Consider the following 15,642-nt stretch of genomic DNA (forward strand, 5'->3'; position numbering starts at 1 on the left):
TGGGTGGGTCAAATGCAGAGGGTAATTTCACCACACCTAGTGTGTGAGTGTGATTATCAGTGGTACATTCGTTTTTTAACTTTTAACATCTTTATCTTTGGCCATTCTAAGCCAGTATTTCCAGGAGTTATCACAACCTCTGAAAAGCCTACGTTTTAGTAATGTTTTCCAATGTTGTAAAAATGTGTAGAATAAATATTACATTTCAACATTTCTGTCAACGAAGATTTGCATCAGCCTGCGACACATAGTCTGATTTGATTTGATTTTTTATTAAGGATCCCCATTAGCTGGTTGCCTCAACAACCCACTCGTCTTCCTGGGGTCCACAAGTCAATACAATTACAAGTAAAAGCATATAATTATAACTACACAATACAGAAAAAAAAATAAATAAAATAAAATAAAAGCATCAATAAGAAAACAAGCAAACAATTTACAGTCACAGAATAATAATTACCATATAAATATAACTACACAATATAAAACCAAACAAATCATCAACTAGCAGACTAATTTAAAGACTCAGATAAAATATTACTCTCTTTTTAAAAATCTGTTTACTTTCAATGCCGGTGAGAATTCGAGGCAGGTTATTCCAGAGCGATAAAGTAAATAAAATATTTCCGCAAAGCATTCTTCCTGGGACGAGGGAGTATAACATTTTCATTTTGATAATAGTTTAATATAGCTAATATAGACACTTACATTATGTGTTGCCTTCATCATAACACTTATATAAGGCTTTACATTTTTTGCGGCTCCAGACAGATTTTTATTTCGAATTTGTTTGGTCCAATATGGCTCTTTCAACATTTTCGGTTGCTGACCCCTGGGCTATGTGGATTTAAAAAAATTAGAAAAGCTTATTTTGGAGAAACTGTTATGGGATGTGTTATGTCTAAATTGTGTTTTTCATTCATTTTTGAATACTTATCCGGTTCAAAGTCAGGAGTGAGCTGGAGACTTTGAGGGCAATAGGCTGGATATAGGCCTTGGACTGATCACCAGCATATCAGAAAGCACATATAAAGTAGACAAGCAACCACACCTATTGACAATTTAGAGTCTACAATCATGCATGATTTTAAACAAACAAAAAAAATAATAACAAATATTTTGATCATTAACAATGGGGGCTAATGTGTGTACAATTATATTGTATTTGAACAAATCTACTATTTATATGCAAGGACTGGAGCTGCATTTTCAGAAATTTAAACCAGCTTTGAGATTTAGGTGTTTGGCAGCAATATAAATACGACATGGAAAATCCCATTTTAAACATGTTCAGATGTGTATTTTTTCCCTAAATGTAATCACTTCAGGTGGTAATCCGTTGTAACTCGACAAGTGTTGGTGTTACAAAGGTAGAAGGAAGAAGAATCCTTAACCACTGAACGTAATATCAGTATGCTGCTGTAAGCTTTGCGTACTCACAGACTCACGGATATACACTCTGGAAGCCAGTTGTGCAGGGTTAAACAAAGGTTTAATATTTTTTCCAGTTTTCACTCAAATGTTTGTCCAGACTTTTCAGTCTCACCAGTCCTCCCCCTCCTCCTGCACCTGGCCGCTCACTGTTAAAGACAACAGATGATTAGATTAACACGTACCACCTGCGCAATCTAATCATCTGCCAGCTGTGTCTCGCCGTCAGCACATGCCACGCCCCCGTCTGATGGCGCTCTGTTTTCAGGACCACGGACAGAGGCGGTGACCTTTACTCCTAAAAGCGCGCTGATCACACACCCTTTCCACAGCTGCACTTTATTATGCTGCATGAAAAGGAAATAGCACCCACTAAAAAAATAAGAAATAGCTGCCGAACAAAAGACAAATAGCCGTAAACAAATAGAAACAATGAAGAAGAAATAACCTTCCTGCCAAAAGAAGAATTAGCCGCTGAAAACCCCCAAAAATAGCCGCCAAACAACCAAGGAGAAATTACCACCAAAAAACGAAGAATTATTAACCGCCAACAACAAAGGAAACATCACCGTCACCAACGAAAAATAATTGGTCGCCAAACAACAACAAAAAAGCAGAACACGAACAGTTTCCAGAAGTCTGAAAAGGTAAGTATATACATAATAATTTCTAATTTTAACTGGAGCTTCTTTTTTTTTTGTCAATCAGACAAATATTTTCTTGGTTAGGTTAGCAGGTAAGGAATTCAAATATATATACCGTATTTTTCGGACTATAAGTCGCAGTTTTTTTCATAGTTTGGCCGGGCTCCAGTGCGATTTATATATGTTTTTTTTTCCTTCTTTATTATGCATTTTCGGCAGGTGCGACTTATACTTCGGTGCGACTTATACTCCGAAAAATACGGTAAGTTGTTTCTTATTCGTATTTCATGCAAACCATTATGATAACCCCAAAATTGTTCAATCTCTATACAAACGACATTTGTAAAGTTACAAAGGACTTAAAGTTAGTATTATTTGCAGATGACACAACTGTGTTTTGTTTAGGAGAGAACACACAAAAGCTAATAGAAATAATAACAGAAGAAATAAACAAACTAAAAAGATGGTTTGACAAAAACAGAGATCTTTGAATGTCAGTAAAACTAAAATAATGCTATTTGGTAACAGTAGAAGGGAAAGTCAAACACAGATACAGATAGACGGAGTAAATATTGAAAGGGTAAAAGAAAACACATTTTTGGGTGTAATAATAGATGATAAAATGAATTGGAAACCTCATGTAAAAATATACAACACAAGGTAAGAAACACATCAATAATGAATAAAGCAAAACATGTTGTGGACCAAAAATCACTTCATATTCTCTACTGCTCACTAGTGTTTCCATATTTGAGTTATTGTGTAGAAATATGGGGAAACAACTACAAAAGTGCGCTTCATTCACTGACTGTGTTACAAAAAAGATCAGTTAGAATATTACATAATGTTGGATATAGAGAACATACAAACACATTTATTAAATCACAATTATTGAAATTCAACGATTTGGTGCATTTGCAAACAGCTAAAATGATGTACATAGCAAACTATAACCTGCTACCCAAGAATGTACAACAATTCTTCTCAACAAAAGAGGAGAAATATAACAATAGAGGAACATCTAATTTAAAACATTTGTATGCTCGTACAACACTTAAAGCTTTTAGCATATCAGTATGTGGAATTAAATTATGGACTGGAGTAACCAAAGAAATCCAACAAAGCACCAATATGATTCAGTTTAAGAGACTGTTCAAACTACAAGTGTTCACGAAGTACACAGAACAAGAATTACAATGAACATCTTGATTATTTATGTATTTAATACTTGGTTAGATCCTATGGTATATTATTTATTTATTATTTATTTGTTCACTGTTCTGTTACAGAGAACAAGGAAATAGGATAAAACTGCTATGGTCTGAAAAGGGGTAGGATTAAATAAGCTTAGCTTCTTCCTACTAGTTTTCGGACCTGCTGTAATGAAACAACTGGAAATACGTGATGCACTACATTGTATCGTATGCATGTTCGAAATAAACTGACACTGAACTGAACTGAAGTTATTTAAGAATCGGAACCGGAACCGTTCAAATTCAAACAACGCCCAGCCTTATCAATGGTGTTTTTTCGCTAAAATTGAACAGAGGTTCACATGCACCTTACTTACGTAGATAGGGCACTAACATTATATTTTTCACAGCTGCCTACTGTCCTAGATTATAATCAAACCCTTAGATTAGGCAGGTGTGAAAATTGTATAGGCCATGACTAAAGGTCTCCCTCCTCCGACTGCACTTGTTACAGTCTGACACTGAACAGCACAGACTGAATAATTCAAGTAATCCAAGGGAATCAATGCTGTGAAAACATTACAACGGGCCACACTTTTCAGCGGGATGTACAGCTTCCAGTCAGCTGTGCGTGCAGAACAGATGTCACATGAGTAGTTACATCGCTCAAGGTATGATGTATTTGGTTCATCATGCCTCAGTGCCTCGCTGACATGCCGAGCTCTCGCTTGTGTTTCCTACGCCTCGCCTTCCATCACGAGAAACGACAGATGTTGCCAACCGCCGTCCCTTGAGACGTTCCACAGTTTAGCTAATTTTAGCCTCCCTTACCTGTTTTGCGCAGGGGTGTGCACGTGCAGGTACGGCAGCATCTGGTGAAATTGGGGGAAATCCGACCGGCAACCTTTTGACTCCAAGACACCTCCTGGTTCAAGCTTTTTTTCCACCCCAAATCCTGACAAATAGCTTGGAAGAATCTATTTCAAATCAGTTCTAACGTGACCATCAATGCTCATTGTCTAAAAAGTTGAATTGTGTCGTGTTAAAGGTGCCACATGTAGCAATGTGGCCAGAAATGGTACTAAAATTATGTAGTCCCCTCCCACTCTCCATGACTGAGGTTGCCAGATACGCAGCCGAATCCGAATCCTAACTTCAAATAGCAATCGACGAGTCGTACGCTGTAGGTTTCTCTTGGTTATGCTTCTTGCAAGTTGGTTTACTAAGTAATTATGCCACATTTTACTGATGTCGATTAGCCAAATGTATTTGTAAAGTTATTGCCAGGTTCAAACACTGATGACATCTATTAAACAGGACAAGAAGCAAAGAATCAAACAGAGACAGAATTCAATGTGGTTCAGTGAGGAGAAACGTCTACATCTGTACCCTTTTACAGAGTCATTACGCTATGCATTGGCGTTGTTAGGCCTATTTTAGGAGGGCTCAAGCCCCCCTAAAATATTCTTAAGCCCCCCTAAATAATCTGGTGTTATATATATATATATTTTTTTTTTTTACAAATACATGCCGACATATTCATTATAAAGTGGCCCGAATATGAGTTTAAATAAATAATAATATAACCTGTCATTATTCACTCAGTTTCCCCTCACTTCATAGCGTAAGGTAAAGAGCCCCTTTAGTGTGTCGGTATCCAATCCATTCCACTTGTTCATATAGAAAATGCCCACATCACTCAAAATCCAGTCCGCATTTTCTATGCGACCTTGCTTGCGGTCCTTGGACTTGCTCATATAGAAAATGCCTACATCACTCAAAATCTAGTCCGCATTTTCTCCGCGACCTTGCTTGCGGTCCTGCAGGTGTACGAAGCACATTAGCACACAGCACTGCAGAACAAGAACGTGAACGGATGCAAAATGGACATAAGAAACTTTTTCAAGAAAGTAAGTATTCATCACTGCTTGTAGTAAAATGTATTAGCTCCACTTTACACCAGGTCTGTGTTTGACAAAAAGTTGACATTCCCGCTCTAAAACAATGCTGCTACTTAGTTAGCTAGTTAGCCTGAAATGCATCATTAAGGTCCTGATTATTTATAAAGTTAAATGTGCACTCTTTTTTACCATTTGCTATCTTTGGGGTTACTTCCTTCTGGAGCATCAGCTGTGTTTCTCACTTTACACATGGAGGAGAACAGGAGCTGAGCTCATTCACATATGACTATCATCAGTAGATAATAATAATAATCATCATGCAAGTAATTGTTTCTTGTTGATGCTGTAAACAAAATGTCACTGTGCAAACTCATGTTTGTTGTTGTACTGAACACAGATTGAAAATAAACCGACTGAAATAATAATAATAACAATGAATCATTTCTAAGTCTTTGTTAGCCGTTTGTGAAGTTTTGTGCTCGTGCCCTACGTTTGCTCGCATCCTGTGCATCTCCTGGGGGCTAAGCCCGCATGTCCTTAAAAGCTAGTGACGCCCCTGACGTTTTGCCAAAAGATTGCACACCTCCTCCTTTTATTTGGACCTTCCCTGACCAGCTGCTTCCAAAGGGACGGGGTCGTAAACAGTCATCACCTTTGATTACAAAACAGTTAAAAAAAAAAAAAAAGGCGGTTCAAAAAAGAGGTCGTAAAAGAGTTAAAAAAAGAGGTCGCAAAAGAGTTCAAAAAGAGGTCGCAAAAGAGTTCAAAAAGAGGTTCGTAAAAAGGTTCAAAAAAGCGGTGCCTGGAGGGGAGTCAGGCCCTGCTTCCTCTCCGCTTTGTAGTTCTTGGGTCACGACAATATCTTTCTGTTGATTACAATGCATGAAAGAAACAAAACACCTTCATGTTGCTTTCCATCCTACACAGTGGAGTTTTACAAGCCTTCTTCTTGGTAAGTTCAAAGACATGTTTTTGGTCTTCTCGCCGGGAACTCATTTCAACACAAAGTTTTTGTGATAACTTAGATAAAATTATTCTAACGTTTATGCAGCAATATTTTTGTCGTGAGTCGGGACAGATTGTTGGCAATACCCTGCTAAAATGTCTAGTTTGACCGCACGGACAACCATCAAAATAATTATATGTAATAGTGTTGTCCTGATACCAATATTTTGGTACTGGTACCAAAATCATTTCGATACTTTTTAATATTTTCCTAAATAAAGGGGATCACAAAAAATTGCATTATTGGCTTTATTTTAACAAAAAAATCTTAGGGTACATGAAACACATGTTTCTTATTGCAAGTTTGTCCTTAAATAAAATAGTGAACATACTACATCTTTTAGTAGTAAGTAAACAAACAAATGCTCTTAATTTAGTCTGCTGACATATGCACAGTGTTGGGTTAGTTACTGAAAACCAGTAACTAGTTACAGTTACTTTATTTCAAAAGTAACTCAGTTACTAACTCAGTTACTTACACCAAAAAGTAATGCGTTACTGTGAAAAGTAACTATTTAGTTACTTCTTCTACTTTTTTTTTTTTTAAAGCTCCCATTAATGCTCTTTTAACCTTCATGTCAGTACTGTTATTGCACTGGAGAATAATACAATCTGTTGATCAACTTGACATGCATTTACATCACTGAACTCTGCTAAGCAATGTGCTCTACATACAACACACAAAGACAAAGATATGTTTCAAAGGGCCAATTTATTTCAGGCCAGAACAAATTGACAAAACTATTTTAAATAGCTGCAACATAACATACATAAGTAACAAACAGCATAATAACACTAACACTAAACACGTTAAACCCAGATTCCGAACTAACAAAGGTCTTAACTCATTCTCTTTCTATGCCACATCAATATGGAATGCACTCCCAACAGGTGTAAAAGAAAGGGTATCTCTATCCTCCTTCAAAACCGCACTAAAAGAACACCTCCAGGCAACTACAACCCTAAACTAACACCCTCCCTTCCACATAATACCTCTTCGGATTGTAAATAATCAAATGTAGACACTTTTTCTTATAATTTCTGATCTCTCTCTCTGTGTCCACTACTTGCTGTACATATCCTACCAAGTCAGTCCTACACTGTTTCAATGTCCATTTCTCTGATGATGCAATTGTAGATGACTGAAGTGTTGATACCAACCAAACCTAACCCCCCCGTCCCCCCATATCCCACACCCAGGATTGTAAATAATGTAAATAATTCAATGTATCTACTCTGATGATTATCTTGTGTGATGACTGTATTATGATGTTAGTATATATTTGATAGTATATATCTGTATCATGAATCAATTTAAGTGCACCCCGACTTAAACAAGTTGAAAAACTTATTGGGGTGTTACCATTTAGTGGTCAATTGTACGGAATGTGTACTGTACTGTGCAATCTACTAATAAAAGTCTCAATCAATCAATCAATCAACAACATAGCTGTAAACCTGGCTTCACCTAAGGAAGGCACACGTGACATACACGAAGCCTAACCAGGCAGATTTGAATTGTTGTTTTGGGCAGTAGACGGGATCTTTGATCCAAGACACAACTTACATTTAGCTAAAATTGTATTTTCTTTGTGCTTGACAAAAGAAAAGAAGTGAGAATATCTCATACCTGCCAACCCTCCCGAATTTCAGTGCCTCTCCCTGGGACAACCATTCTCCAAATTTCTCTCGATTTCCAGCCGGACTTAAGGCACGCCCCCTCCCGGTCCGTGCGGATCTGAGTGAGGACAGCCTGTCGTCACGTCCGCTTGGCCAACCAAAAAGTAACCACAGAACACTATACCGTATAGTCGTATATTGTTCTGTGGTTACTTTTTGGTTGGCCAACGGTTTACGTTGTATTGCGCACCCCCCTCCCCTCGCCTCCCCTCCCCTCCCCACACCCACACACACACACAGAGAGCGCAGAGGAAGAATCAGAAGCATGTCATTGCTTCGCTGCATTAAAACACACTCAGATCTTCTGTTTCTAGCCGATACTACATAAAAAGTAACGTCAAATAACGCAGTAACGCATCATGTAGTAACGGTAACTGAGTTACTGAATATAAAAAATAACGCGTTTGATTACTAGTTACCGCCGAAACTAACGGCGTTACAGTAACACGTTAGTCCCAACACTGCATATGCAGTAACATATTGTGTCATTTTCCATTCTATTGTTTTGTCAAAGTGGTAGAAAATTAATTATTAATCTCCTTGTTCATTTACTGTTAATATCTGCTTGCTTTCTCTTTTAACATCAATCAATCATTCAATCAATCAATGTTTATTTATACAACCCGAAATCACAAGTGTCTCAAAGGGCTGCACATGCCACAACGACATCCTCGGTACAGAGCCCACATAAGGGTAAGGAAAAACTCACCCCTGTGGGACGTCGATGTGAATGACTATGAGAAACCTTGGAGAGGACCCCCCTAGGGGAGACCGAATGCAATGGATGTCGAGTGGCTCTGACATAATATTGTGAATCAATCAATCAATGTTTATTTATACAGCCCAAGTGTCTCAAAGGGCTGCACAAGCAACAACGACATCCTCTGTTCAGATCCCACATCAGGGCAAGGAAAAACTCAACCCAATGGGATGACAATGAGAAACCTTGGAGAGGACCGCAGATGTGGGTTGGGAGTTTCCAATATTCCGGTCTTATTCAGCGACATACCTCCTTCTACATCTTTCGTCTTTCCTTCAGATGGCCGTGAGCTGAGCTCTAAAAACATGCACTTTAAATCCTGTGAGAGAAACAAAGCCTCTCATCCGGCTGCACTTTGTTTTGTTCCACACACTAAATGCCGTCTAATTAATTGCATTAACTAGAAGAATGCGTCGCAGTGTGACGGAATAACAAATATATCTTCCGCTTTCCACTGCAGCCTGCCGCAGGTACTAATAGAGAGTTCCTCGTCTTTTGTCCTCCATTACCTGCTGCTTTGCATTAATTGACACATAGTTGGTTTAGTCCTCATTAAAAGTTTTGTTTTTTTAGTCTCCTTTTACAGTAGTGCCCCCATTATTGCTTGGGGTCATCACTCCTTACCTTTTTTGAAGAGTGACTCTAATAAAATGGCTATCTTTCAAGCTTTTTTTTTTTTTCGGCTGTGGAAATTAGTTTGAAAGCAATTTGGACATGTCAACCCCCAGGAGAGACTTTCTATTGATTGGCCGTGAACTACCACTATGGGATCTAAAGGGGGGGTAGGTGGGGGCCATTTATCTACAAATGAGAAAACCCGGCGAGAAATCGCATCTTTCCAAATGGCTGACCTACTTTCATGCGAACGCACGGCAAGCCTCTCCCGTGTGTCACGCCACATTCGCCTGTTCTCAGGCCTACGTCTTTTGGGCTCCGACCCAAAATATCTGTTCGCCGTGTTTGCACAGTGAGACTTCGCACCCTACCCATCTGCCATTGCCTTGTCTCCTAAGCTCCATTGTGAGACTTTTCAACGTGCCACCTTCAAGAAGGGTGAACGGCGGCAATTACCACCCGACTTCATCTGCCTCTGTGTTCCCTCCGCAGAACGACACGTGGGGACAGCAGTACTCTTACGCGCTCTTCAAAGCCATGAGCCACATGCTGTGCATCGGCTACGGTATGTACCCTCCGGTGGGCATGACGGACGTGTGGCTGACCATCCTCAGCATGATCGTGGGCGCCACCTGCTACGCCATGTTTGTAGGCCACGCCACCGCCCTCATCCAGTCGCTGGACTCCTCGCGGCGGCAGTACCAGGAGAAGGTCAGTATTTTATTTTTAATTCTTTTGACTGACATTTTGTTGTTTATACAGTAATTGTGTGCATATATGCATTGCTTCAAAATGTATTGGAATTCATGCAAAATACGGCCCAAGTTAAAAATAAAATAAAATAAAAAAATAAAATATTTATATATTTTTATTTATTTATTTGTCCTTTCTAATCCATGTTCTACCGCTTGTTACTCTCAGTGTCTTCTAGTTGCTAAGACAAATAATATTGTCTAAAAATGCATTTTCCCATCCATAACGTGACATCATCGTGCTCGGAATATATATATATATATATATATATATATGTCTTATTAAGGTTATCCAAAAAATAGTGCTCGATACCGTAGTAGAGCGCAATATATGTATGTGTGGGAAAAAAAATCACTAGACTATTTCATCTCTACAGGCCTGTTTCATGAGGGGGGTTCCCTCAATCATCAGGAGATCCTGATGATTGAGGGAACCCCCTCATGAAACAGGCCTGTAGAGATGAAATAGTCTTGTGATTTTTTTCCCCACACATATATATATATATATATATATATATATATATATGAGATGTCCGATGGCCCTGCGATGAGGTGGCGACTTGTCCAGGGTGTACACCGCCTTCCGCCCGATTGTAGCTGAGATAGGCTCCAGCGCCCCCCGCGACCCCAAAAGGGAATAAGCGGTAGAAAATGGATGGATGGAGATGTCCGATAACACCGGACTGCCGATATTATCGGCCGATAAATGCTTTAAAATGTAATATTGGAAATGATCGGTATCGCCGCTGTGTACACGGGCGTAGGGAGAAGTACAGAGCACCATTGGCGTTGTTAGGCCTATTTTAGGGGGGCTCAAGCCCCCCTAAAATATTCTTAAGTCCCCCTAAATAATTTGGTGTTATATTTATTTATTTATTTTTAAATTTAATTTTTTTTTACAAATATATCCTGTCATATTCATTATAAAGTGGCCCGAATATGAGTTTAAATAAATAATCATATAACCTGTCATTATTCACTCAGTTTCCCCTCACTTCATAGCGTAAATCACCAAAAATGATTCCCGGGCGCGGCACCGCAGCTGCCCACTGCTCCCCTCACCTCCCAGGGGGTGAACAAGGGGATGGGTCAAATGCAGAGGACACATTTCACCACACCGAGTGTGTGTGTAACAATCATTGGTACTTTAAGGTAGAGAGCCCCTTTAGTGTGTCGGTATCCAATCCATTCCACTTGTTCATGTATAAAATGCCCACATCACTCAAAATCCAGTCCGCATGTTCTCTGCGACCTTGCTTGCGGTCCTTGGACTTGTTCATATAGAAAATGCCCACATCACTCTTGTAGAATCTATATAAAGTAATATACATTAGCCTAATGTTAAAATAATGAAAAAAAAAATTACATATATTTGTTTTATTGTATTGTTACATTAATAGCTGTTGTATTATTATAGGATGGCTTGTTAAACATTTCATAGGATTTTCAGAGGGAGGAAAAACTAAGACATTTAATATAAAATGTAAAATGAAGAAAAAAAATGGTTAAAAGCCATCGTCCCGGGGAGCATTTCATTTCGTCCCGTGCATTTTTTAAAATAATAATAATAACAATGAATAATTTTTAGTCTTTGTTAGCCGTTTGTGAAGTTTTTTCGCTCGCGTCCTGTGCATCTCCTGTGGGCTAAGCCCACCCTGTCCTTAAAAGCTAGTGACGCCCCTGCAGAGCACCAATAAACCTTAAAGGCACTGCCTTTACGTGCCGGCCCAGTCACATAATATCTACGGCTTTTCACACACACAAGTGAATGCCACGCATACTTGGTCAACAGCCATACAGGTCACACTGAGGGTGGTCGTATAAACAACTTTAACACTGTTACAAATATGCACCACACTGTGAACCCACACCAAACAAGAATGACAAACACATTTTGGGAGAACATCCGCACCGTAACACAACATAAACACAACAGGACAAATACCCAGAGCCCCTTGCAGCACTAACTCTTCCGGGACGCTACAATATACACCCCCCCTCGCTACCCTCCGTCCACCCACCTCAACCCCGCCCACCTCAACCTCCTCATGCTCTCTCAGGGAGAGTATGTCCCAAATTCCAAGCTGCTGTTTTGAGGCATGTTAAAAAAAAAAAAAGCACTTTGTGACTTCAATAATAAATATGGCAGCGCCATGTTGGCATTTTTTTCCATAAATTGAGTTGATTTATTTTGGAAAACCTTGTTACAATGCTTAATGCATCCAGCGGGGCATCACAACAAAATTAGACATAATAATTAATTATATATAGTTAATTCCACGACTGTATATATCGGTATTGGTTGATATCGGTATCGGTAATTAAGAGTTGGACAAAATCGGAATATCGGATACAGGTAAAAAAGCCATTATCGGACATCTCTAATATATATATATATATATATATATATATATATATATATATATATATATATATATATATATATATATATATATATAGTACAGGCCAAAAGTTTGGACACATCTTCTCATTCAATGCGTTTTCTTTATTTTCATGACTATTCACATTGTAGATTGTCACTGAAGGCATCAAAACTATGAATGAACACATGTGGAGTTATGTACCTAACAAAAAAAGGTGAAATAACTGAAAACATGTTTTATATTCTAGTTTCTTCAAAATAGCCATCCTTTGCTCTGGTTACTGCTTTGCACACTCCTGACATTCTCTGCATGAGCTTCAAGAGGTAGTCACCAGAAATTGTTTTCACTTCATAGGTGTCATAGTTTTGATGCCTTCAGTGACAATCTACGATGTAAATAGTCATGAAAATAAAGAAAATACATTGAAATGAGAAGGTGTGTCCAAACTTTTGGCCTGTACTGTATATATATATATATATATATATACATATATATATATATAGGGGACACCCCTACATGAAACACGGTCGGGGTGTGCATGTTTTGACATATTTCTACCATCTATTTGTGTGCAGCTGTTAGAAGAATTTGTTTACACAAACTAATGTAGTGATGTGAAAAAAATCGGACACATAAATACTATAGACTTCTTTGTATATGCGCATGAGAGGGGGTGGTGAGAATCCTAAATTGCAAGATATGATGAATAAGTGGACCTGTTGAAGTCCACTTATGTGTGGAAGCAATCAAGTCAACGACAATCAAGGGCAATCAGGATGTAAGAGGCAACGTCGCTAGAAAGAAGCTCTACTTAGCAGCCGTTATCTTTTTATGTCGGGTGAGCCCATGCATAGAGGAACCCCTAGCCTCCCCACTTGAGGGGAAAGGAAAGCCCCGACAGCTGGCTTGCAAAGGCCTATGCTGGCATCCGCAGGCGTGGCCGCCCGTCACCTCCAAAGGCCCAGCGTGGGCGATAATGAGCCGAGCTGCCGGAGCGGCACATTGCTGAGCGTATGTGACATGATGGAGACAGGAGAGGAGTGACCTCCACGGAATGGAGAGAAGAGAGCATAAAAGAGGGGATGAGAGCCAGTGAAAGAGCTTAGATGATGTAATGTGTGCCTTCTACGTGACTGTGAGATACTTCATAGTGGATGAATTAAAACGGCATTTAACACCGCGGAACACCTTTGATGTAACAGCGGTGCATGATTCTTCTTCTTCTGTTGGTTCGTGAGCAAGATATTAAAAACTACCAAAAATTAATTTGCATAAGGTGCTGAGGAATTCTGGTGCAAATACAGAAAGAAGAATTCAAGTCGCTAAAAAATAGTTTATTCCGAACACCTTACATCATAATTATTGCATGGATTCTTTTTAAAACACTTAATTATGTTTATGACTTATTATTAGAGATGTCCGATATATCGGCCGATAAATGCGTTAAAATGTAATATCGGAAATTATCGGTATCGTTTTTTTATTATCGGTATCGTTTTTTGTATTTTTTTGTATTTGTTTTAAAAAAAAATTAAATTAACATAAAATACACAAGATACACTTACAATTAGTGCACCAACCCAAAAAACCTCCCTCCCCCATTCACACTCATTCACACAAAAGGGTTGTTTCTTTCTGTTATTAATATTCTGGTTCCTACATTATATATCAATATATATCAATACAGTCTGCAAGGGATACAGTCCGTAAGCACACATGATTGTGCGTGCTGCTGGTCCACTAATAGTACTAACCTTTAACAGTTCATTTTACTCATTTTCATTAATTACTAGTTTCTATGTAACTGTTTTTATATTGTTTTACTTTCTTTTTTATTCAAGAAAATGTTTTTAATTTATTTATCTTATTTTATTTTGTTAATTAAAAAAAAAAAAGTACCTTATCTTCACCATACCTGGTTGTCCAATTTAGGCACAATAATTTGTTAATTCCACGACTGTATATATCGGTTGATATCGGTATCGGTTGATATCGGTATCGGTTGATATCGGTATCGGTAATTAAAGAGTTGGACAATATCGGAATATCGGATATCGGCAAAAAGCCATTATCGGACAGCCCTACTTATTATAGATGGGATTAACATATCTAAAACAAATCTAGAAAAAAAAAACTTTTTTATTATATATTTTTTTGCAAATAGTGCCAACAAATTCAATGTGAAGTGTCCAAAATATTCACTTTAGTCATTAAGATTATTAATCTGTCAAATAATCCTCAGAGTGTAAAATGGAGATTAGTTGATACACATAGGATTAGCATCAGTGGACAATATGAATCATAAAAATACATCATTGTTATTATGATTATGATATCATTATTGCATCTCATGGGAGTTCAAGGGGAACACACTTTTTGCGGAATTTTGCCTATCGTTCACAATGAGAGACAAGAAGACAACTTTTTTTTTTTTTTTCATTCTAACTTGTAAAAATCGGCTTGTTCTAGATTGCAAGCAATGCAGCTAAGAGTCACCAGGACGAACAACAGTAACAGACTGGCTTAAATAGCAGTGACATGATCAGTGAAAACAGGTGCGTGACTCAAAACGTGAAACAGGTGCGTGACGAGCAGGTGAAAACTAATGGGTTGCTATGGTGACAAATCAAACAAAAGTGCACAAAGAGTCCAAAAACAAAATCGAACATGACTAAAACAAAACATGATCACACAGACATGACAAATATAAGGTTGTGAATCCTCATTTGTCCAAAAATAGTCATCTTCCTTGTCTGTTACCAAGTCTGCCATATGTCCGGGAAGTAGAAACACACGTTTGTTGCCGAAAGTCAATCAATCAATCAATCAATGTTTATTTATATAGCCCTAAATCACAAGTGTCTCAAAGGGCTGCACAAGCCACAACGACATCCTCGGTACAGAGCCCACATAAGGGCAAGGAAAAACTCACCCCAGTGGGACGTCGATGTGAATGACTATGAGAAACCTTGGAGAGGACCGCATATGTGGGTAACCCCCCCCCCCCCCCTCTAGGGGAGACCGAAAGCAATGGATGTCGAGTGGGTCTGACATAATATTGTGAGAGTCCAGTCCATAGTGGATCCAACATAATAGTAAGAGTCCAGTCCATAGTGGGGCCAGCAGGACACCATCCCGAGCGGAGACGGGTCAGCAGCGCAGAGATGTTCCCAGCCGATGCACAGGCGAGCGGTCCACCCCGGGTCCCGACTCTGGACAGCCAGCACTTCATCCATGGCCACCGGACCTGTGCCCCCCCCCCCCCTCCACAAGGAAT

At 38.8% G+C, this 15,642-nt stretch overlaps 2 protein-coding genes across 3 annotated transcripts in view; one reads left to right on the forward strand and one right to left on the reverse strand.

The window, feature by feature from the left end:
- Positions 1–15,642, reverse strand: part of LOC133608890 (UDP-glucuronosyltransferase 2B37-like) — a 696,509-nt gene that overhangs the window by 420,836 nt on the left and 260,031 nt on the right. The window lies entirely within an intron of this gene.
- Positions 1–15,642, forward strand: part of hcn4 (hyperpolarization activated cyclic nucleotide-gated potassium channel 4) — a 309,786-nt gene that overhangs the window by 177,907 nt on the left and 116,237 nt on the right. The window contains exon 4 of the mRNA XM_061964494.2: positions 9,722–9,940. Coding sequence (XP_061820478.2) covers positions 9,722–9,940 — 219 coding nt within the window. The remainder of the gene's footprint in view (positions 1–9,721; positions 9,941–15,642) is intronic.

This window comes from Nerophis lumbriciformis, linkage group LG06 (genome assembly GCF_033978685.3).
Source record: "Nerophis lumbriciformis linkage group LG06, RoL_Nlum_v2.1, whole genome shotgun sequence".
NCBI lineage: Eukaryota > Metazoa > Chordata > Actinopteri > Syngnathiformes > Syngnathidae > Nerophis > Nerophis lumbriciformis.